This window comes from Aricia agestis, chromosome 11, assembly GCF_905147365.1.
Source record: "Aricia agestis chromosome 11, ilAriAges1.1, whole genome shotgun sequence".
Lineage (NCBI taxonomy): Eukaryota > Metazoa > Arthropoda > Insecta > Lepidoptera > Lycaenidae > Aricia > Aricia agestis.
The window spans coordinates 9,768,943-9,794,865 of NC_056416.1; the positions used below are offsets into that span (position 1 = coordinate 9,768,943).

The 25,923-nt window shown below is 40.5% G+C and overlaps 2 protein-coding genes across 10 annotated transcripts in view; both read left to right on the forward strand.

The window, feature by feature from the left end:
* LOC121732142 (RNA binding protein fox-1 homolog 3) overlaps nt 1–4,888 on the forward strand; it is a 69,520-nt gene extending 64,632 nt beyond the window's left edge. For all 8 annotated transcript variants that reach the window (XM_042121962.1, XM_042121958.1, XM_042121961.1 and 5 more), the window contains 2 exons: nt 332–395; nt 677–4,888. In XM_042121962.1, the coding sequence (XP_041977896.1) occupies nt 332–395; nt 677–721 (109 nt within the window). In that variant the 3' untranslated portion in view covers nt 722–4,888. The remainder of the gene's footprint in view (nt 1–331; nt 396–676) is intronic.
* Nucleotides 4,889–5,161: 273 nt separating this feature from the next.
* Nucleotides 5,162–25,131, forward strand: LOC121731765 (cGMP-dependent protein kinase, isozyme 1-like). 2 transcript variants are annotated; one of them, XM_042121365.1, is made up of 11 exons: nt 5,162–5,352; nt 13,206–13,561; nt 15,126–15,409; nt 16,521–16,690; nt 17,270–17,505; nt 18,636–18,736; nt 19,060–19,276; nt 20,095–20,326; nt 23,233–23,331; nt 23,602–23,858; nt 24,870–25,131. In XM_042121365.1, exons 1-11 carry the CDS (start codon nt 5,251–5,253, stop codon nt 25,027–25,029), a joined length of 2,214 nt encoding a protein of 737 aa, XP_041977299.1. In that variant the 5' UTR covers nt 5,162–5,250; the 3' UTR covers nt 25,030–25,131. The 2 variants fall into 2 exon arrangements, with proteins under 2 accessions (XP_041977299.1, XP_041977300.1); XM_042121366.1 differs by lacking the exon at nt 5,162–5,352 and adding an exon at nt 5,608–5,646.
* The last annotated feature ends 792 nt before the right edge of the window (nt 25,132–25,923 follow it).

Genomic DNA, 25,923 nt, shown 5'->3' on the forward strand with positions numbered 1-25,923 from the left:
ACACGTAGGATTACACGTTTGTTTTAGTTTTAATTAAATTGTATATTTAAAAATATCAGACTAGCCTTGGTTAAATAGGTTAAATATCAACAATAATTAAACAATTTGAATACCATACATGTAACAAAAATAACGCTCGTTAGCGTCGCCGAATGTGAAATAAAATTTTAAAAGTACTAACGAGCACTCAACTTTTCTATACATTGTATCTTGTTATCCAGTTTGCGATGTTTGCAAATAAATCATAACTAACAAGGCTCGGGCCGCGCACGGGAGGCGTAAAAAGCGTGGAGCTGCAAATTCATTAAATTTTCAAATTTATTGTTTGCAGGTACGGCAGGGAGTATGCAGACCCGTATTTAGGGCACGGCATTGGCCCAGTTACAGGCTACGGGGTAAGAGCACTCACTATTGTGTACGGCCACTCGAGCCGACAAATATTTTAACTTAAAAAGTGTTATTAATTCTAAAAAAGTTTCGAACTCGTAAGTTTTGCAAAATAAATTTTACTCAAGCTAAAAGTTTTTCTTTTGAGGTTCGAAAGCAACGGACCGGTATATTTACTTAGGTCTACATTGGCATTTATTACTTTTATTTTTATAACATGGAAGCAGTGAATATTCACGAGATATTCTTAAAATAAAATTCCATTAACGTGGTGTTTTCTATTTTTCAGACTGCCGTGTACAGAAGCGGCTACAACAGATTCGCGCCATACTAAGCCAGTGGAACAATGTAGAATTTTATTACTCGAATATGAATACTACCTTCGTCATCTTCACGCAACATGACAATGAACTCTCTTTTTAACGTACAAAAATAATTTTTAGGTACCAGTAATAGTGCTAACCTTACTGTTCAAGTGAGTCGCTGGCGGCGGCCCCGCGCCGCCCCATCTTATTAAATACCAAAGTCATTAAAATTTCTAACAGAAATAGTAGTAAGTTGAAGTGTATTGTAAATTATGTGGGAGATGCATATACAAGTGCGAGCAGCTAACGTAAGTGGAGATGCATTGATTCTATTTAGATACACGTAAGAGTATTTTACTTGCGTCAGTCGAGCGGCGCGCACGCAGCGAGCGGGCGCGGCGCTCGGGTAGTCCTTCCGTACGTATACAAATTGACAATAGAATTACTTTATGTAATGGTATTTAGTGAGCTTTGCACTTGCATATCATAGAAATTGTAAATATTTAATCCCGAACACGTTTTTAACATTCTCTCTATATTTTAGTACCGGAACAAACTCTCCTCATTTTTTTGTAATTAAGAAAATAATAGTTAGCCGCCAAGTTAATTAATCTTCCGAAGCATCCAAAAAATGTAGGGTTACTTTAATTTTAAAACATTTACGTAAAAATCGTCGTCTTACCGTTTATATATAAGTCTAATATCCGTATAAACTCGTACCCTCTCGTATCTAAGTAGCTCGTAATGTTACATTGATATGGTGCGATTCAATACCGGTGCCATTTTTCGGTTGTTATCTACAGACGTATATTTTCGGGTTAGTCGTCGTGTATCGAACGTAAGTAAGATTATATCGCGCTTAGGACGGTGTCCGATCGGCTTTACTTTACTTATACACTGTACGAAGCGAGGCGGGGGTCTCGCGCCCGCGTGTCGGTTCGCCGCGCGTTTAGCTTCGCCGATGCACGTCGCGTCGGCCGTTTACTTTGCGTTAGATAGTTTATAGCGGTCGAGTCGTCGTCGGCCGGTAGATATAATTCGATTGAAACGTAGCCGTAACGCTTTAGATGTAGTGTATAAGAGAGAGTGCTCCGCGGAGCTCCTACATATCACTTGAGATTTCTCCTCGTAGTTATGTTTTAATACTATCCTGTTCGACGGTGACTAATTTTACAACGCTAATATAGCTCGGTTTTAATGAACAAATATGCGTACGGGTCCAACCCTATAGACTTCGTAATATAGATCTAACTTTTGCATTAGGATTGTAAAGTATCTTATCATTGAATTCGCTCAACGTTTATACCAAAGCACAAAAACCCATCGATTCGTGAGTACACGCCCTCTCATCGTTCGCCATAATTAGATTTTAATAGTCTTTCAGCCGGAAAAACTTACAAAATCTACGAGTCGTGCTTTCTACTTTTATACACGATATACTAGATGTTTCGGAACAAACTAGAATCGCTTCACACTCAAATCGGAAGATCTGAATGCTTTTTAACTTTTCGTTTATTTTTGTAGGGTCGTCGAGTAAGTCATAATAATAGGATAACTGCGTAGCGTGTAGCTTAAGTCGTGGGGCAGGCCACATATCAGTACGCGGCCGGAGGGCCGATACAACGATAGCTTTAATTACGTAGTGCGCCACCCGCCGCGCCGCCGGCCGCTCCGAGCCGCTCCGAAGCAGTACCATGACATGTCTTAGGGTTTCTAGTCTTTTCGCGCACAATTTTTATAGGATTAAAGATGCTTCGCTCGCAAAGGTCTCGTGTGATAGCCGCGTTCGTATTCGCCTATTACGATTCGAATTGTATATTCAGTAGGGTTTTGTGTCATATTCTGTTTTTCACGTTTGTACTCGCGTAGTGCCACTGGCTTGTATATTTAAGTTAATTATCGTAATCGTTACGTAGAAATGTTGCAGCTTCGAACAAATTTTGTGCTTTATCGCTAAATACTCATGTGTGAATGTGTAATTTTTTAGATACGTTTAGTTGTTTAGTTTATATATTTTTTTATTTTTAATGCGAGTCGTTATAAGTACAGAGAATGTGAAGTACACGTGATTGTAATGTATGATTTTACTTTTTTATTATTTTGTTAGTGGAGGTCACAACTCACAAGTAATCGCAATTTTTATAGGAAGTCTTTTGTAAAGCGAACACGCAACGCGTTTTGGTCCAGCGTAGATACGAGATTTTTACGAACAAAATATTTATGCACGAGACGTACGCGCGAGTGTGCTTGCGTGCGCGGTGCGTGCGCGGTGAGTGCGGTGTGACACTCGCTGCGAACAAAATGCGGTGCGTTTGACTCAATCAAAGTTAAATCATAGCTGATTTTTTAATTGTTTTTACACTTCATGATATTTATAATCGCTTATACTTTTGCAACGTAGTAAAAGCAAAATAAATTTTTATATAGGTACGATAAGCCAAATTATTGTTACTTGGAGAAAAATCTGAATTTACACGACATATCTGACAACATGGTTAGTGTGCTACGATAAGATTTTGAAAAGAAAATTATCAAAATCAATGTATTATAAATATAATAATCGTTAAATTAAGGATAATATAATGTATTTTGTAACAAGAATAGTTTCTTGGTTTTTATGAAATGTTGAAATGGAAATTTGATCCACTCAATCGATTACGCTGTGCACAAACATAATACGCCCGTGGCTTCCATCGTCGGTGTCATCCGAATTGTTATATTGTAATAAAGTCATATCATAGCGTCGTTAGCTCTAGCGGGGTCGGCGGTGGTCCGCCGCCCTCGACCGGTGCGTTACGGATAGCTCGCATACACACACTGATGAGCGATGACACACCTCAGGAGACCAATTCAGCCGGCTCGCTTTTAATTCGGTGTCAATTCTGAGTAAGATGATGATTATTGATTACTAATGGCAACTGATTTACCTGATTACATATAACCAATAAAATAATAGAAAACCGATTGCAATATCACAATCCGACACGTAATTAAAAGACGAGCCGAGTCGAGGCCGGCCGCCATGTATATAGTGTTATAGGCGTCGCCGTGCGCCGCGCGTTGCGGCCGCACTTTATATTGTTAACGTAGGGAGAGTTAATTAGTATCACTTGTTCGTCAATTGCACCTGTCGACGCGTTCATTTAGTGTAGTGTACTGATTATGTGGGGTGACGCTCGTGTCATCCGCGGCGGTGGTCGTGTAGCTGCGGGCCCGAGCGGGCGCGGCGTGCGTGCGCGAACGTTGGGGTATAATACCGTGTTACGGGTAAACAAGTGCCAATATCGCCTAGCTCGTTCACACGTTCGCTGACGCGAGCCGCGCCCGCTCAGCTCCGCTCGGACTACTGACGAGTCTACCTAGCATCGCGCATTTCAGGAGGAGATATCCCTCTTTGGCACTCACATTTTGTCGATAAATGATCCAATTTTTTATATACATACATACATAAGTATTTTCTTATTAATATGCGTAGCTGCCGATTAATTAAAAGTATAAGAATAGTTTCTAGATTTTATTCTAAATTCCTACTCGGAACCATTTTATTGAGTAAATTGTGAGTACTAAAATGACATGGGATGGGTAGAATGCGGCATGTCATCTGACTCGTACACGACGAAAGCGCGAAGCCCGGCCCGCACGAATGTCTCGCCCGGCGTTTACTTTTCCTAGACGATATTCGATGTAATTGTTTAAAATGTTTAGAGTAGTAGCTAGAGCCTAGAGGGTGTGCGGGGGCGGGCGTCGCGGCGCCGCGTGCTGGGCGCTTTAGCCGGAACCAGTATTTAGATACTATAACGTGCTCAATTTCCATGTCTGTATGTTGTACTATAATGTTGAACTAAATGTTTGAAAGTATTGGATATACCTAGACGTTTTGTTATATAATGGATGTCTTCCGTTCGGCACGTTTTATAGGGTCATTGCACATTTTTTAAACACGGGTGACTCCAGGCTGTTGAATGCTATTTTTTGTTACTGAAGACGGTTCGAGCCGAGTGCACAGCGACCACTCCTTGCGATTTGTGATAAAGTTTTTGAGGTTTTGTGTGGGGGTGAATTTATCATAGATTGCAGAGCTGATTCTCTCTTTTAATGTAAATATTTTTTTTATTGGAAAATGTTAAATGAAGTGAATCATTTAAAGCCTTTGGCATTGTGTACTCATTTACGTTATTAATAAATTATAGTATGAACTTATTGTTTTATTTGTCCGCACGTTTCTAGTACAGCAAAAGTAGGATCTAGTTTTTAAGGAAAGAAAAATCAAAGTTGAATAAATAAATCATAGCCGGTTAATCCTACGTTTGAAGCACGCAACTCCGGAAATCAATTCGCTTCGAAATCTAGTCCCTCCTCTATTCGGCAAGAACGATAACGAGTGCGGCGATAAGATTGCAAGGTTCTTCAATATCGGAGGAGACGGAGTAATTAAAACAATCGGAATGGCAAGATAATCTAGTGCGCGATAAGGGGTGCCCGTGCTTCACACACTCGGCCCTCGCACGCATAACGCGCGCGTTCTGTGTCATGCTAGCGAGTGCGACACGGTAGGAACATGGTGCTATGTCCACCCTTCAAGTGGGGCTCCAAGGGCGGGTTCAACCTCGCCACCCCGACCAAGGACCGCGACGACCAGGAGCGCAGAGAGACCATCGTTGTGAGTTTACCTTGTCGCAATTTAATTTTAAGTTTCATAATTTAATCGCTAACGATCCCGCGCTCGTTGAAATTGCAAAACAATGGAAATGCAGTATAAAATAGCCTTATTATATTTATTAGAATAGTACGTTTTGGATTTGTTTACAGTTGTTCTGTGTTTCTCAGTACAGTTATGTGTAGGTTAAGTGCTCGTAAATCGTAAAATGCGTTATAATAATATTGCAAAACTCGCTACTTCTCTGAGAAATACCGTTTTTTTTTTAATAAAATGGAAATTAATTGGTGTAGTCTGGTAAGTGTGATAAATACTAAATTATCTAAAAAAAAGAATTAGATTAACTATTAGAAAATAAACAAAAGATATCGCATAGTCAATTCACGACAAGTTTCTTATCAATATGTTGTTTCCGACTAGAGCGATATATAAGGTTCTTTACTACGATACTAACCTGGCGAAGAATGTATAAAATAACGATAGCTATTACTTATTAGCCCGGGCGCGCACTAGCGGCCAAGCCGCAGCGGCCAGGCCGCGGCGGCCATCGAGATAGATACCTTAGTATGAAACCGCCGTAGACCACGCACACTTGGCCGCACGCTGACAAGCGGCCACACCATACTTTCGATGGCCGCCGCGTCCTGGCCGCTAGTGCGGTAGTGCTAGTAGGTTAGGTATCTAACACTCGACCTACCTATGTAATACTTAAAAGGATTTCTACGCAAGAAATATGAAGCCCGAATATCAGACGTTTAGAGCGGGCTGCCAAATTTTGCTGTGTTTTCTAATAAGTATTACGATCCCGGAAGACGATTGACATAAATGAAATTGAGATTTATTTAATCATTGTATATTTATCTGATATTTGCCTAACAAAAAACACGATTCACTTATTTTGACTCGATAGTTATATTTTTCGAAATTATGAATATTTCTGGGCTTTTCAACAAATATCTGTTACACTTATTGAATTACTATCATTAAATAACTTGCGCTATATCCCACACTTTATAAAATAATAGCTAAAGGAAATATTAGTATTGTATTTAATTTTTAAGTAATCATCAAAAACATTTTTGGGACTTACAACCTTTACTTTCGTGCTATAATGCGGGAACCGTTCTTACGCGATATTGTTCATTATTAGCTGCAGCGCAAAGCACAATTCATGCGGGCACGATTCATGGAATCATTATATCACGATTGAAGGATAGCGGGGTGTGTAGGCGGGGCTAGCGTGCTTTGATATTTTTGGCAGCCCGCATGGGCGTACCGAGGGGGAGGGCAGGGGGTGCCCCCCCCTGGATCATGTTGACGTTCCTACTAAGCATATTATCTAGTACTTTTATCTATAAAAATTAAAAATTAAGAACGAATTTTTGCCATTTGTTTGCAATACAATATTTTTACAACTAAAAATTATTAATTTTTTATTCTTTATAAACACCTAGCTTATGAAAAATCTGATTTGCCCCCCCCTGGCCCAGAACCTGGGTGATTTGCCCCCCCCCCTGGCACCAGAACCTGGGTAATTTGCCCCCCCCCCCCCCCCCTGGCCCAGAACCTGGGTACGCCCATGGCAGCCCGGTCTTAAGAAAGTTTTGTTATCTCCCACTCCTCCTACTTTATTGTTCTGATAAATTTCGTTGCAGCGCCAAGACAGATTTAGCTTATCCCTCTAACAGCCAGCGGGGCTAAAATGGTCACATTTAGCAATTCCTCTCAATCAATTCAGCAAATGAATTGTCAAAACTGTCAAACTGACAAATGTCAAATCAGTACAAAAATACAGACATGAATTGCAGTTTGCGATTTTAGAAAAATGGATCATATTATGATTCATATCATGATTCTTCAAAGCGACCATTTTAGCCCCACAGATCATATCAAAGGCTTTTAGTGGTCGGTGACAACTGTTGATTCTGGCGACACAGAAATTGCAGTGGTGGGAATGTGTAGAAATGCCCGTAGAATTAACTTTAACTAGAGATCGCCCAATGGTCGAAATTCGACCTTAGATTCAACGACATTAGGACTACTGCCTATATTTTGTAAAAAAATATTGACTATCATATTTTTTTCAACGCTTGTCTCTGGGACTCAGCTGATCTCAGACTGGCCGTGTAAGCATTGTCTAATTAACTAATAGTATCTAAGACTCAATAAAAAAAGCTATAATCTATTTTCAATTTGTCAACTTATTGTCAACAGACTTCAACCATAAATGAAGAGTATAATTCGTATGTATAGGCTTGTCACTCAAAAATCTCTCATTTTTCCCAGTGTGTGTGTTGTAGTGTGTGTAATGTTTTATTTGTTAAAAAAATATGATAAAAGCATAATTTCAAAATAATATTAGCTCGATGCACTCCTTCACCATATAAACTATAACTGTGCAAAATTTCATTCACCTACGTTTCCCCATTTTTCGTCAAAAGGAATACAAAGCTTTTGGCTCACGTATTAATATATAGATTATAGAGTTATCTACCTGAGGTCCATGGGCGTACTGGGTACGCCCATGGACCCCAGGGGGGGCAGCTGCCCCCCGCTAGAAGATAAAATAAACGTCCATTTTCCTGACAAGTGGGAATTAAAAACATGATGCAAGTGTTGGGAACAAAATATCTTTTCAGTCAGATTAATAAAATTAGAACTTAGTTTTTTTTTGTAAAACATTGCCTGGTGAGATAAATCAGCAGATTAGTTTTCTTTTTTTAACCGACTTCAAAAAAAGGAGGTTATCAATTCGACGCGTATGTATGTAATATTTTTAAGACTGCCCAGTTTTTGTATATTATGTAAGCAGTTAGTCTATTTCAGTGTCTGAACAAATGTGCCAAATGTCAAAAATGTAAGTAAGTATCTACTTGTATGTTTTTATGTTTGTGTTCGCTTATCTCCGAAACTACAAGTACGATTTGAGTAATTCTTTTTTCTTCAAGTACTAGGTTATCTAGCTATTTTTGAGTGGCAATTTAATTCTCAATTACGTACAATTTTGAAGTCGGTTTTATCTTTTTAAAATACTATTATTTTCATAATTTTCTTACTATATTAAGAACCTTCAAATCTCATGACAAAATTTGAACAACGGATTTATTAGTGCGCGCCGCGCGCCGTTGTAACCAGGAATCCCCCAAATTATTCACTGGCTTAGATATAACTATACAAACCACAAGGCTCTCTATCTAAGTTTTCAGTCTTCATTATAGGCAACAATAAATAAACTGCACTTTATAAATAAACAGACGGTGACGAAAAATACACGGAAATTACTTTTAATGTCAGTCCACTTAGTCTATATCTGCATTATTAGTAAAGCAAACAGCAGCAAAACATAGATTCTCTAGCGAGAAACATAGATATGTTTAAAATGAAGGTTGCTTCTTGTATTTTAAATGCTTTGCACATCCAAGTGGATTGGGGACATCGGCCGGGATATGTGGGACTCCCTAGACGTGGGATCTACCCACAAAAATTCTATAGTGCTCCCGCTTAGGCAAAGTTCCGGGCACGATCAACCCACCGCAAACGTAAATTACCCTAGAACCTCAATAATTTTTAACGGTCGTTTCTTCTTAGCAGTGCAGTAACACCGAAGGCGGCCTTCACCATAGAGTAATAATATTTTATCTTAACGTTGTAATCTACCAGAACGCGCGCGGTGACTCAAAGTCGGAAACACTAGAAAGTATGAGAGTTATAATGCACAATGCAAATGATAAATATACTCAGCGTCATCATCAGTGTTTGGGTTGTAGCTAGTTATAAATAGAATGTTTCTTATGTGGCGTAGCGACCCTTGAAGGGAGTTGGAGTAGCCTATGTATGTGAAGATTACAGGTTTAACTTTAAAGGTGCTTATCTGTCGGGTGCATTATAATAAGTATATAACAATGCTACACCTTATAGGTACCCTACTACATAGAGTATTAATTATTTATTTATTTAATACTTTCATCTTTCGATCGATAAATGCGAGTATGGACCAACTAGGCCCCTAGAGCAAAGATGTTACATAACTCTTACCGTTTAGTGCTCCACAAAATTATTGGTAGATATCTATTTTCTCTTAAAAGTTAAGCAATAATTCTTAAACTAGTTCAGTGTAGACTACAGCAAATTACCAAAACGTATATTCGATCTTATTTACACGTCGTATGTAAAGAAAGTTGTTTGTGTAGTTTTTATTATTCGTAGGTTGTAATATTTTTGGATTGTAAGTTTTAACAAATTTACAGTAATGACAATACCTAAGGATTAACATGATAACATTCTTCAAATTGATATAAATGAAGATCATCAAGGTGTTATCAAATATTTTTTGGTTGATGACATCTTACCAATTAAAAAATAAATTTGAATAAAGCTGCATTTCTAGGTTGAGTAAAAACAAGAGAGAACTCCTTTATCTATATCTAAGTATATATGTTATAGTCAAAGTCCGATACACAGTCTCTTCGCGGAAGGACTGGTTTATCCTAGGTTTGGCCAAAGCCGTCAGGCGATCCCCGAAATACATTTCAATTTCGCCCTTTGCCTGAAGTATTTTTAGTCAAACCCAGGAGCTCCTAACTTTTCAGTCAAACGTCGAAAGTAAATTATTCTGTTTCGGTTTTGGCCTAGTCAATCCTAGAAGCGACTGCAAAACTCGGTCAAACGTTGATCTGAACATGTTTAAACAGGTTCATAATGTCTCTCGCGGTGTCCCGACCGATTGTTTTGTCATTTCATGTTCGTTCATTGAGCGTGCGGGCGTGTAATTGTGTAAAATTGAAGATGAGTGAATCAAACGGTGTTGTTGTTACTAAAAACGTGGATAAAGAAGCTTTATTAAAACAATTAACATTAACATTAATGCCTCACCATGTCAGAAAAATGATTAATTTGCCACTTTAACTACCTAAGAAATTATTAAAACAATTAACATTCAAGTTAATGCCTCACCATGTCAGAAAAATGATTAATTTTCCATTTTAATTACTTAAGAAATTATTAAAACAATAAATATCAAAATAGGCTAGATGACTATTTTTTTTTCTTATTGGTAATTGAAAGACCCTTAAAAAATAGAAACACTGCTGAAAGAATGACTCTGATAGCTTAAAAATTTACCAAGATATGACAATTCAAACATCTCATAAAATAGACCTGCCCAAAACGCTCCATACAAAGTGCTACGAAAGACTGACGTCACTCTTTCGTAGTTTGTACGCATCGGGAGAGAACTTTGTTCGATAGGTATATTAAATAGTGCGTTTATGAAAGTGTTTCATAACAAAAGTTGCTTTTAATTGCATAAGATATCGAATGGTATACAAATATTAAGAAATTTAATTAAAAAAAAAAAGACTTGATTATCCAACTTTGAAGGCGCATAACAAAAAAAATAAAAATGCTATCGAGCTGAAATTTTGGGAACACTTATTTTTCACCGTGATTTCTTTATTTTATTAACAAAATTCGCTAATCTTTGACCTTGTCATCATCCCTATTTTAAAAATATTATTTTTTTATACCTAATCTTATAAACTAACCTCCGTATATTCCAAAGCATTTATTTATTTATTTTATACTTTATTGCACATCGTACAAAAGGCGGGCCTAATGCCACACGGCATTCTCTCAAAGCATCTCAAATATAAAAGTGAAAATCACGTAAGCTGACCAATCAGGTGTCAGAACTGGCAGAGTTAAGCGGTTAAGAATTGAAAGCTGCTTATATGATAAAATGCTTCCAAATATACGAAGATAAGACACTTTATACCTATATCGGAGTTTGACTCGTCAAACCCCGATTTAATAAAATTGTGTTTTGACGTTTGCCTGACCAAATTAGTCCCTCCCAGGTTTGACGAAAATTGTTTAGTCAAAGGCCGAAAATTTACATTTGTTTGGGCTTTGACTAAGTCATTCAGTCTGACCTGAGGATTGAACAGTCCAAGCTAGGAGCGCCGGAGCTTCGGAGTTTGCCTATAACATATATATAAAACTCAAAGGTGACTGACTGATTGACATAGTGATCTATCAACGCACAGCCCAAACCACTGGACAAATCGGGCTGAAATTTGGCATGCAGGTAGATGTTATGACGTAGGCATCCGCTAAGAAAGGATTTTGATAAATTCCAACCCCAAGGGGTTCAAATAGGGGATGAAAGTTTGTATATAATAATACTTCTTAACGCGAGCGAAGCCGCGGGCAAAAGCTCGTAATATATAAAATTCAAAGGTAACTGACTGATTGACATAGTGATCTATCAACGCACAGCCCAAACCACTGGATGGATCGGGCTGAAATTTGGCATGCAGGTAGATGTTATGACGTATGCATCCGCTAAGAAGGGATTTTGATAAATTCTACCTCCAAGGCGTTAAAATAGGGGATGAAAGTTTGTATATAATAATACTTCTTAACGCGAGCGAAGCCGCGGGCAAAAGCTCGTCTGATATAAGTGCGTAAATGTATCCTTAATTCCATACTAATATTTATTCTTTAGTTGCGAACGACTTAAAGAGTAATATTTCACCGACCGTGATATCGACCAATGAAATTCGTCGGTCAATATACAGCTTGCGGGACGCGAGTTGCCACGTTTCCGACAGTTCCCAATGGCCGCCATAAACTGCGAAGGAGATTTTTTTTTATTTGTACCACCCTGAAACTTTTTTTAACAGTTCCCTGTATGATCATAAATAGAAGTCTGATAATACCATACCTGTGGGAGGTCGTGAATGTGAACAATATTTTTTCAAAATCCTAAGATTTCATTCGTAATTCGAACGATTTGTAACAGTATTGCACTAATTTTTCTATAAGTTTGAGGTTTAACAAAATATATAAAATATAAATACAAAGTTTCAAACACCTAGGTGGCGGCAATCTTGTCAAAGCAGATGTTATATGTTGTATAATATTCTGCGGCTCCCACCGCTCGAAAGATTTCTCAAGAATACTCAAGATGTCTTCCACCCCATAGTTATAGTATGGTTTCATACTTTTTTTAAGGTTGAATTTTATCCAAATGAACCGAATACAATGATGCCTAAGCGTCTAAACACACAAGGCTGAATTACGCCGGCGTAATTTACGTGGCCGAAATTACGTTCAGCCGCTTACGCCTGATGCGACACACTATAAATTACGCGAAGAGCCGAAATTTCGCGGCGTAATTTTCGTTGCGAAACGCGCGCGTAAGTGAGTATTTAAAATTCTCAGATGTAATGTGTGCGTTAACGATTTGGAGTTAAGGTTTGATTTGCTATGTTCGGTTTTGATAATTCCGTTGCGTATCTAAGTGTGATCTTTTTCTCTTCTCCTTCAGTGACGCCAATAGTTTCTTCTTCATAAAATCACAGACAATCAAAATTGCTCCACGTAACATCCATTGTTGTTCCATGGTAAGAACGTCTGTAACTGGCGACGAACACAGAGGTATACCCCAGCCCTGCGGGCCCTATCGACTAATGAAAACGGTTCCCCGAATGCGGGCCCTGTGGCACGCGTTCCAGAAATCTCCCGCACCCAGCATGCGGGCCCTATCGACTAATGAAAACGGTTCCCCGAATGCGGGCCCTGTCGCATGCGTTTCAGAAATCTCCCGCACCCCGCATGCGGCATATCGACCAATGAAAATGAGCCATTATAGAGTAATATTGTTTAGTTGATGACATCTTACCAATTAAAAAATAAATTTGAATAAAGCTGCATTTCTAGGTTGAGTAAAAACAAGAGAGAGCTCCTTTATCTGATATAAGTGCGTAAATGTATCCTTAATTCCATACTAATATTTATTCTTTAGTTGCGAACGACTTATAGATGATTAGGTACTAAGTATGAATCTATTCCAGAAAATACCAGACTTTGTACTCCAAGCTCCTCGGGCTACGACCGAGATCACCAATGGAAACGCCGTCGCGTACCAACAGAACAGCCTGTCCGTGGACCCCGGCGGGTCCAGCAAGAAGTCCAGCTACATGAGCATACAGAGCGAGAAGTCCAGCGGTAGCTACTTCCAGGACTCCGACTGTGATACCAACTACGACAGAAAAAGTAGCGCGGGAAGAAAAACTATATCAGACTTGGTACAAAATGACCCCGAGAAGAGGGTGCGGAGGAAACGTGGGGTGATCGCGCCGCACGCGCCGCTCGACAACGCGCGGTTCCTCACAGACTTGCAGTATGAAAAGTTCGAGAAAGATGACAAGTGAGTACCTTGATCCTGCGTTACGACTTAGGGTCAATTCAGACCGCATCGTGACGAAGCGAGGCGCGACACCGACGCGACCTAAATTAGTATGGATTTGACAGATGTCGTCAGCGTGAGACGTCTTGCGAATCTGTCAAATCCATACTAATTTAGAAATGCTTCTACGCTTTGCGTTGCGGTCTGAATTGACCCTTACGTTTACCTTAACATATTAACAAAAAAATTAAAACCGACGTCCAAGTGGAAACAATAACATTACTTATTCTTCAATGAACAAAAAAGTATTAAATAATACCTACTGCCTTTTTCAGAATTCTCAACCTCAACTATTTCTGTAAACAATCTTCATAATTTTGAAGTCGGTACCAGCTAAGAATCGTGAGTTCTATGACATAATAGGTATTTTTAATTTTTGGGACTGGTACCGATTGCAAAATAATGAAGATTGTTTACAGAAAAAAAATCACAAATTACTTAATATAATTATTACAACCTCCTCCTTTTTGGAAGTTGGTTACAAATAGTGGGATATAAACCCAGTTCAGGTTGTTAAACATACATAGGTACAGTCGAAGAGAGATCATTAGATTTACGACTTTTGGCCGATTTTCCTCGGCAAATCGGTTTAAAGTTAAAAGTTGAGAATGTCTTGGATTGCACCTATCATATGAAAAACTACCTATAAGTTTTTATCTTACATCCTACCTATTATTGTAATTACCGTGTATGTATACCCGCCCACGGTCTATTCTTAATAACAATAAACCTATCGCGAATAAATGTTTTAAAAATTACATTAATTATGGTATTCGAATAAAAAAATAATTCAAGATCAAAAAAACTTGAAGCTCTTATCAGGTTATAGGATAAGATCCTTATCAGGTTTATTTTTCTTGATATGACTAATCGCTTTATAACAAATACGGATCATAATTATTTTACGGTAGTATTGATTTACGTTAAGCATTATAGATTGAAGAATAACTCTTATTTCAACATTGAGTTATAAGTAGTACTTATATCTCAATGTATTTCAATATTTTGATGCTTCAACAATCCATACGAAAATACGAAAATCATTACTAATATTATAAATGCGAAAGTGTGTCTGTCTGTCTGTCTGTTCTCTTCACGCTCAAACCGCTGATCCGATTTGGCTGAAATTAGGCATAGAGATACTTTGGGTCCTGGGAAAGGACATATGATCTTTTCGTCCCAGAAAAATGCACGGTTCCCGCGCGAATATCAAGTTTTGGCTCAACGGAGTTGCGGGCGTCATCTAGTATAAAATATTCCTTGTTGCCAACCCAAATTTACCCAATTTATTACCGTTTCCGGAATAGGTGCTATTTTAAATTTTGACAATGAAACAAAATAGCTTATATCCGTATCCCTACATAACATCAAAGGCAAGCAACGGACTAACGACTCCTCCAATTATGCAGGCATGTTTCTTTTTTTTTAAGGGGGCAAACGAGCAAACGGGTCACCTGATAAAAGGCAACATCCGTCGCCCATGGACACTCGCTAGTATGTCTTTAAAGTCACATACCTTTTCTAGGTCAGCAGAGCAAATAAAGAAAGCGATAATGGCAAACGACTTTTTGCGCAATATCATGGATGAGGAGCGGCTGCTGGCGGTGGTGGAGGCCATGAGCCCTCAGGAGTACCCCGCCGGCAGCCTCATGATACGAGAGGGGGAGAGCGGCAGCCACCTCTATGTGTCAGCGCACGGCCAGTTCGAGGTGCTAAAGGGTGGACAAGTGGTCAAGAACTTCGGCGCAGGGGAAGCGTTCGGAGAACTCGCTATATTGTACAAAGCGAAACGATTTGCGTCGATAAGATGTAAGTTTTACAATAATTATTATTAATTTAAATACCTAATAATTATTAAGGTTTTTGTTTTGCTTCGAAAGAAATTTCGAATAGAAGTTTCAAAGGCAACTATTATAGTTACTTACAATATGATGTTTAAAATCTGTTACTTAGGTTTAGCCTCAGACCAAATAAAAATATTTTTTATTTTATTTGGTCTGAGGGTTTTGCTTGTTTTGTAAAAAAAAATTACGTTTTGATGGCTAAAATACTTAGTAAGTACCTACTTACAGTTTTAGTTTCGAATCATAATATCAAAGAATTTAAGATTAATAGTAGGTATCGGTATACGGTATCTGTACTTATATCAAAACATGTAAAATTATCAAGCTATCAACTTTGATTTATTAATTTCTTGTCGAACTAACAACTATTTGCGCACAAGTAGGAAACATAGCTTTAGCCTTTATATAATACATACAAGTGCATATTACATGCTTAGGTTTATAACTAAGTATGTAATATGTACTTGGATGTACTTGGAGGAAATGGCTACAGAACTCAAAGCCAAAAAATATGGTTAATACTCAATGGTTATCCATTAGGTAATGTATTGATCATTTCCTGCGTTAGGGCAACTCTTTTCTGGACATTCATATAATTAAATAAAATACTTTTGTTATCTAAATCCGTGACAAGTTTCTGTGAAAACAATAATAATACACTCTACCTATAAAATCTCAGAAACAATGGTTCAAAGTACGATTAACAACCGAGTCAATTGATAAAACTGATTATTGAATTTATTAAAAATAAACGAAAAGGTAATGCCAGATATAAAATTATTCAGACATGGAAATTACATGATGTTTCAAATTGGAATCTTACGAAAACCGTAATGTTTTCCGAATTTTAATGTAGCATGACGTGTCCTTCCCTGAGAGTTACTTACTACAGTGCAGTGTTTAACTAGATATACAGGATGTAACAAAACTAAGTGACAATATACTTTAGGGAGTTTATGGGTCCCTTGTAACTTGAATAGAGTTCGCTGGAAAAGAGCAGCGCTGAAAAAGAAACTTTTTTTTTACTTTTATAATACTTTTGGGGTACAACTATTTATTTTGAGTTTCCTCCCTAGGTATAACAGAAGCAAAAGTATGGACGTTAGAGAGGAAAGTGTTCCAGAAGATCATGGTCCGCAGCGGCCGTCAAGAGCAGGAGGACAACAACAGATTCTTAGCGTCAGTCCCCTTGCTGAAGGATATACATCCGATTGAACTCGCCAAAATTGCTGACTTCCTGAAAAGGGTACGTACTTTATCTTTTCTGCTACAGTTCTTGGCCTTTTATACTCTATCTCTCTCTCTTTTATCATTTTGAGAGATCATATCAAACGTCTGTGCTCGAACTATTGGCTATGCAGTATGCTAAAATCTTCATCATTTTAAATGATAAGGGAGGGAATACTTGATGGACGTTGTTCGTAGAGTCCACATCCTGAGGATGCTCCGGTGTTGGGGCGAAACGCGCGTCTAGGTTTTCAACCTGCATGGTGGTGAGAGGCCTTGCACGGATTTGCCAACATTATTGCTTGTGTGGTGGTGGTGTTTGCAAGTTCTTGCATGCGAGTGTACGCATAGGCACTGTGGGAGTCCGGAGTGAGGTGCTGCACGCATGCTTATGCGTACACTCACTCATTTACTTAAAGGTGGAAGTTTATTTCGCGAAATATTGCTAAAAATAATAACAAACTAAATTTTAAGATAAGAGAGGGATTTAAGCTAGACTACCAACGTCTATATTTATAGAGTCAAATCAAGAATGCACTCCCCTTTGGGCATTTCGAACATTAATTAAGAAGAGGGTACCAAGGACTATTTTTCGTAGGAATTCTTCTCTGCGGGCACCCCCGTAGTGCGGCAAGGGGACAAAGGGGACAAGTTCTACATCATCCGCGGAGGAACAGTGGCGGTGACGAAGCGGGAGGAGGACGGGGAGCGCAGGGTCGGTACTCTCCGCCGCGGGGACTACTTTGGAGAGCAGGCGCTCCTGCACGAGGACCGGAGACTGGCGACGGTGACAGCCCTGCCGCCCGGCGTCGAGTGCCTAACGCTGGAGAGAGGGTATGCATTGAATATTGATATCTAGCCCCAATTTCACCAACGACTGTAAAGTTAACGCTTGAATTAGTTTTACCTCTTTCGTTTTTTTTTTTGTGGCAAGAGCGGCTAGAAGAGCCGCAAGCCAGCGTAGACTTAGTTCTAGCCATCCGCCCAGTACTCAGACAGTGGCTTGATCGCAAGGATGGAACTCTCTCATTTCGCCTCACACAGGTGCTGACCGGGCACGGGCGCTTCGGTCGGTACCTGTGCGATATCGTCGGAAGGGAAGAGACCCCAAGATCCCACCACTGTGACGAAGACAGGGACACGACAGAGCACACTGTATCGGTCTGTCCCTCTTGGAATGGACAACGTGCGGCCCTCACGGCCGCCATCGGATATGACACCTCGCTCCCAGCATTGGTTCGCTCGATGCTGGGCAGCAATCAATTGAAGATTTTGCTGAGCATGTAATGGCCGCCAAAGAGGAGGCCGAGCGCATACGCGAGCGGGAGGCGCTCGACCCTCGAAAACGTAGCCGGCCAAGGCGACGTAGGGTCAATAATAACGACCGAAACGTTCCGCCATAGCCGCGGAGCTCGGGGCATCGGTGTGGGGACGCCGATGTCCATTGTACAGAGCCCCCGAGCGGGTCGCGATGCGCTATGTGTTCCAGTGCATCGCGACGTAAACTCAGAGGAATGACCTAAACAAGCCCTAGTAGGGTCTCTGTTAGGCCTGGGGGGTGTCTGAACACCCTCAATCAGACGTGTCTGCCGACGACCAGGCAGACGCCCGCTGATAGAACTGCAGTGGCCCCACATTTCCCGTGGTTCTGCGAGTAGCGGCGCAGAAAGGAATATTATTATTTATTAGTACATAATATTATGTATAGGTATGCTTCTACACGTGTTGCAGCTATTCATTAATTAATGTAATTAATAAATAGCTGCTATTTATTCTTTATTATCAAGGGAACTAGATGTAAAATGTGTACCTATGCTGTATGCACCAATCGCAAATAAGTAGATGGAGCACCAATTTTTCTTGGCGTACCTAGTACCAAACCTAATCCGATATTAAGCATTAAATAGGTACGTCTTATTTTCGTACTCATGAATAAACCTCATTAAAATTAATAAATATTTCAGTCCTTTTACAGAGCTGCTGGGCAATTTGGAGGAGTTGAAGAATATTCGACATGCAGATCCTCGGCCCTCGCAACAGAAGAAGACTTCAGTTATAAAGAGTGGTAATTCAATTTTGTCAATAGATGCAAGTTTCTAGTGGCTTCCGCAATTACATATTTTACTATGAAAATGACAGACGATGTAAAATCATATGTTCCGAAGAGTTATTTGCTTCAGTGTAGGAAATATTTATACTCCGCATGCAAGCTGCTAGGAATCAGGGAATGGGGATATACATTATACATATTATTATTATAGTCGCGCTCGAATTTGAATGAATACCTCTTACACAAAATATTGCGGGGCCGTTGCAACAAAATCTTAAAGCTGGTGCACGGGACACGGGTTATACATTAGGTTACCTACATCTTAAAAATACTTCCAGAATTCGAGTTCATCGAGCTGAAAGACTTGGACATAATCGGCACGATGGGCGTGGGCGGGTTCGGGCGAGTGGAGCTGGTGCAGTACCGCCGCCAGCCCGCGCTCACCTTCGCGCTCAAATGCCTAAAGAAGGTGGACATGGTGCAGCAGCAGCAGCAGGAGCACGCCTTCAACGAGAAGCTCATCATGATGGCCTGCCGCAGCCCCTTCATCTGCAGGTGAATATTCTTAAAAAATATATAGTACCTATGTTAAATGTTTCTATTTGCAGTGTTATGACATTGACAATAACCTATGTTGCCCTATTGCAAAAACAATATTTAGTCGCTATACCTTGATATAGCTTGTCTAAAGCGCGTCACAGACAGAGCAGGTAATGTAAAGATGTATATTATAGCACGATACATCTCAATACATCTTTCTATAGAAATCGTCAGGAGACCACACACAGCAGCTATAATGTATATTTTTACATCTTCGAATCTTAAGATATTCACAGCACATTTTTCATTTATTTCAACTAAAATTGGCGCGTCATTTCAAATATCATACGTCACTTCAAATATCACACGACCTCTGTGGCTCAGTGGTGAGCGCGTCGGTAGCTCAAGCCGGGGGTCGCGGGTTCGAATCCCGCCGACGGAACAAAAAGTTTTTCAAAGTTCCTGGGTCATGGATGTGTATTAAATATGTGTATCATATAATAAAAATCTTAAATATATGTATAGTATAAAAAGTATTAAATATTATATCCGTTGTCCTGTAACACAAGTCCTTCAGGTGCTTACCACAGGGCCAGACTGACGTGGTGTGAAGCGTTCATAGATATTATCATTATTATTACTTATACGTGAACAGGGTTAAAAAAAATTTACCACAAATCCCATTTAAGAACTAGGTACTTGAAAAACATGAAAATTAACTTTTGGTTTACATCACTTTGTCTAAAAACGTCTACTGCTAGGGTGAACACAAAAAATATATATACAGTAAACAGCTTGATACAAAATTTAAACATATATTTCTATAATTACAGACTATACCGAACATTCAAAGACAACAAGTACATCTACTTCCTGATGGAGCCGGTCCTGGGCGGCGACGTGTGGACCATTCTGCAGAAGCAGCGGTACTTCCCCGAGAACGTCGCTCGGTTCATGGCCGCCTGCGTCGTCGAGGCCTTCCAGTATCTACACTCTATGGACATCATCTACAGAGACCTCAAACCGGAGAATCTAATGCTCGACAAGCATGGATATATTAAATTAGTAAGTACTATTTATTTATAATTAAGGAGCTGCTAATGTCGGCTGCACAAGTGTACACACTCGTCGAGACACCCCGAGTGTGTACAGGGTGCTCACGTCCTCGTCTTGTTGGCTCTCGCTAGGAAATCCAGGGCATGCATGTACGGCCGAGGATCTCGGCGAGAGGCTCTCGTCGAGTAAGTACAGCCGCCGTATTATGATTTATGCGAAAGTGTATCTGTCGACACTCGACAGACCTCTAGTCGCTGAAAACACTGAAAAGATTGTCCGTGGGAGAGCCATGCTTCGGCACGAATGGGCCGGCTCGACCGGAGAAATACCACGGCCTCACAGAAAACCGGCGTGAAACAGCGCTTGCGCTGTGTTTCGCCGAGTGAGTGAGTTTACCGGAGGCCCAATCCCCTACCCCCCTAGAAATGCCGCAGTTGAAAAACAATTTGTTACCCCAGGAGGGTACCAACTGCGTTGGAGAATCCCTCTCTGGACGTCCAGGCTCAGGAACTCCTGGAACTGAACGTGGACGTCCAGGCTGCCCCTCGTATTCTGGGGAGGGCAAAACTGCGCTCCAATCTGCTCGGGGCAAGAGCAATTAACCGAGAGGCAGATATCATCTCCGAGTGACACGTCATACCTTTTCCACCCAGGGTATTACCTCGAGCACTCCTTTCTCCTTAAAGCTGGAGTGTGTGTGTATATCAGAGATGATATCTCGCCGCCTCAGCAATCTTGAGGTCATGGACGTATCAAACTTATTGCTCCGCATAGATTGCGACGACCACCCTCGCGTCTATGCGTGCCTATATAGGTCCCATAGTGGTGACCCCGAGACGGACCGACTCTTGGAGCACCTGCAAGCTGCTTTAGATTTTGTGCAGCAGTAGATCCCATCCGCAGAGATACTAGGCGACTGTAATGCCCACCACGCCGATTGGCTCAATTCCAGTAAAACTGATCATGCGGGGAGATCTGTCTGCAACATTTCCCTTGCGAACGACTTGACACAACTGGTTACTACGCCTACGCGAATCCCAGATGTGGATGGTCAGAATCCTTCCTTGTTGGACCTGCTACTGACTTCAAATCCTGACGGCTACCAAATATCCGTAACCGCACCACTTGGTTCATCGGATCATTGCCTTGTTAGGAGTTCTGTGCCACTTACGACGGTGTTAAGACAGCGCGCTGTTCTATAGCGCGCTATCCTATCCTTGGGGGCACGTGCTTCTCGCCGGATGATCCCGACAACACTGCCAACTCTGTTGCCGATGTGGTGATGCAGGGGATGGAACTTTTCATTCCGACCTCTGTAGTGCCAACTGGCGGCAGATTTCGTCCCTGGTTTGGCTCATCCCCCAAAAAAGCTTCTCGCCGGAAGCAGGAGGCTTACCAATCCTGGGCCAACGCAGTGTCTGCTCGGGATTTAAATACCAGCACATATAAAAAGGAGTACAACCTTGCCTCTAGGTCCCACAAGAAAGAGATTACTCGGGCAAAGCAACAGCACGTCAATAGAATTGGCAAAAGACTTGAGTGCCTCGGGAACCCGTGCATTCTGGTCTCTGGCCAAAGCTATTGAAGGAAATTTCTGCAAGCCAACCCTACACGTAGGAAATGGATCGTTGGCCAAGGACGCAAAGGACAAAGCCGATCTTCTGGGCAAGTTCTTTGCGTCAAACTCGACCCTGGATGACGGGGGGCAGAAACCGCCGACCATACCGCGATGCACGAGCATCATGTCGGATATTCGGTTTCATTAGCGCTCAGTGCGGAAAGCCCTCTGTTCCCTTGATATCCAAAAGTCGAGTGGGCCTGACGGAATCCCGCCTATTGTGTTGAAAAAGTGTGCTCCAGAGTTGGCTCCGGTCTTGACGCGTCTTTTTCGGCTCTCCTATTCCAATGGCATCGTCCCGGCTTCCTGGAAGACAGCCTTGGTGCACCCGATCCCCAAAAAAGGTGACCGCTCAAATCCTTCCAACTACAGACCAATCGCTATAACCTCTCTTTTCTCGAAGATAATGGAATCCATTATCAATAGCCAGCTTTTTCGATACTTGGACGGCCAGGGATTGGCAAGCGACAAACAATACGGGTTCCATAAGGGTCGCTCGGCTGGTGATCTCTTGGCATACCTGACTCATCGTTGGGCTCATGCAATTGAGTCGAAGGGAGAGGCATTGGCTGTTAGTTTGGACATTGCGAAGGCTTTTGATCGGGTTTGGCATAAAGCGCTGCTGTCAAATCTTCCATCATACGGGCTGCCCGAGAAATTATGTAAGTGGGTCACTAGTTTCTTAGCAGACAGAAGCATAAAGGTCGTAGTTGACGGCGAATGCTCGGAAACTCAGTCTGTTAATGTTGGTGTCCCTCAGGGCTGTGTCCTATCGCCTACTCTATTCATACTGATTATCAATGACATGTTACAAACCAACGGCATTCATTGCTATGCCGATTTTGATATATTAGGGGAGCCGGTATATACAGCAACAAATTTGTATATACCGGCTCCCCTAATATTTCTCGGCAAAATGTTTTCATATAAGTATAGATACTTTCATTCCCCTAGAAATGCCCAAATTTGTTTCACGGTTTCTACGCGACAAACTAATTTTGGTGCAACGATGTTGCAGCAATATGCAAGACTTTACTACTTTGCAAGATTCATTCCGCCAGCTTTCAGCAATAACAAAAGCAAAGACGTGAAATTATGTTAGTGGGCCCCTAGAACTACAATAATATCGAATAATAATATTTATTGAACTTATTTGACAACTAAGATTAAAGGCGCGTTCAATATATTAATCCTAGACGGTCAATAATATTGCACAATACGTGATATTGCACAATAAAATTGATCGTCTAGGGGCCCGCTTATACGCCATATATTTTCATATCTTCCCGATCCCCAGGTGGACTTTGGTTTCGCGAAGCGTCTGTCCTCGAACAGCAAAACGTGGACGTTCGCCGGCACGCCCGAGTACGTCGCGCCTGAGATCGTCCTCAACAAGGTATTGTTTGTCCGCAGTCGTAAAATATACTAAACACTGGTAGCTGTCACATGTAGTGACTACTTATAACAATAAAAACATTAATTCAATTTCATTGTAAGTATTTAATTATAATTATGTCGTAAACATAATCTGTTTACTACTTCTGTCTTAACTTCGATATTGCCCCGAAGTGAAGACATCCAGTTTGAGTAAGCATAAGCTATAAAGTTTACACAACAACATAACGCTAGCGAACATAATCTTATTTCCACTTTATATGATCATCAGGGCCACGACCGCGCGGTGGACTGCTGGGCGCTGGGCGTGCTCATTCACGAGATCCTGGTGGGCAAGCCACCGTTCCGCGCGCCCGGAGGCGACCACATGAAGACCTACACGCTCATACTCCGTGGCATCGACGCCGTGGCCTTCCACCCGCGCATGCCCAAGTCCGCGCAGCTGCTCATCCGGAAACTCTGCCGTGCCGTGCCGGCGGAGAGGCTGGGTTACCTCAAGAACGGCATGATCGATGTCAAGAATCATAAGTGAGTTGAGCATACAGACATAAATCAAGATAGATACCGCATGTCGCTTCATTTGTATGAAAACGAGCGTGCCACTTTTTTCCTACCTACTGTGACGTACCGAGGCGATGATAAGAAACATGTCCATTATCTAGGCCAACGTTTCTATTTGAATTTCTACAGCTCAATACGCGACTTTTAGGCATTTAGGCATTTTTTAAATTCCGATTGACGTCCGATTCCGATAGCAGACTAAAGAATAGAATTTCGAAAGACGAGCATTGCTCGTCGTTTGGGAACGCGATATGGCACGCGAAGTACATACACATACGGTATCTACCTTGATCTATGTCTGTGGTTGAACAGTTTTTGATGGTTCTTCGAGCCGGATTACACTGGGATATTATAATAATGAAATGACGTAGCTTGTGAGCGCCTATTTTTTTTTGTAAAAACGTAAATACAATAATTTGAATATATATAATATATAGTAAGAAGTAGCGATGTTAGCGTCCCGAGGCGTCTGGTAAAAATGAACGCCACTGTCAGATAACGGGGTTCCAAACCAACTCGGAAAGCGGGATGCAGCGTGAAGGTTTACGGAGCGTTATTATAAATTTATCGTCTAGGTCACAGACATAGATCAAGATAGATACCGCATGTGTATCTCTTATAATATATTATGCTCGTCTTTCAAAAGTCTGTTCTATGCTATCAGAATCGGACGTCAATCGGAATTTTAAAAATGCCTAAATGCCTAAAAGTGCCGTATTGAGCACTTTTAGGCATTTAGAAATTCAAATAGAAACGTTAGCCAAGATAATTGACACGATTCTTATCATCGGTACGTCACAGTAGGTGGGAAAAAGTGACACGCTCGTTTTCATACAAATGGAGCGACATGCGGTATCTATCTTGATCTATGTCTGTGGTCTAGGTTGATTTTAATACTAATTCGAGCCATTCACGTAGTTTTCATGTGTAATAACTATTTAAGAAGGCGGTGAAATTAAAGTTGAATAATATTTTCAGATGGTTCCTCGGTTTTGACTGGGAGGGTCTGCGGGAGAGGCGGCTGAAGGCGCCGCTGGTGCAGCCCATCTCACACGACCTCGACCTCTCCAACTTCGAGAAGTATCCCAAAGAGAAACTCCCGCCCGACGAGCTATCAGGATGGGATGTTAACTTTTAATTCGTCACTATTTTATATTTTTATACAAAAAAGTTTGTGAAGATCCTACCGAAATTATAGCATGTGAATAAGTAGTAAGCTAAATACAATTTACAAAAACGTTAAACGTGTATTATTTTATTTAGTTCGTGTGTATCTGGGTAGACATTATATTTTATAGATTAAATTATTACATTGTACATTTTATTTTTAAAAGAACAATTTTCCACTTTTTTGCTACCGAAGTGTTTTTAAGGGTTCCGTACCCAAAGGGTAAAAACGGGACCCTATTACTGAGACCGATGTATGTCCGTCTGTCTGTCTGTCTCCAGGCTGTATCTCAAGAATATACTTCTGAAATTTTCACAGCTTGTGTATTTCTGTTGCCGCTATAACAACAAATACTAAAAATAAAATAAAATTATGTTGAAGGGGGGCGCTTCCATATACAACAAACGTGATTTTTTTGGCTTTTTCTGCTCGATATCAATAATGGCAACAGGTAGGGGCATGAAATTTCACAACAAAGGCCTTAATTATATATGTAAAGTACTTTAATAGTTATTAATACTATTAAAATAAAATAAAAATTTAAGGGGGCTCCCATACAAAAAACACAATTTTTTGGCCTAATTTTGCTCTTCGTGCGCGAGTCCGACTTTTTTTGTCCGACATCTTACCGGCCTTATCCCAAACCATTTTAATTCCATTTAAACATTTTAATTCAAGACGAAGATAATTCTTTAAAGATTTGTTTCAAATCTATTACGAAATAAATCAATATTTATTTTTTTAAGTATTTGTATAGTACAACTTGGTTTCTTGGTAAGTATGGTAATATTTTGGTAATATTATGAATAACTACTAACTATTGTGCAATTGTGGATTTAAAATCCATATTGCAAATAAGTAAAT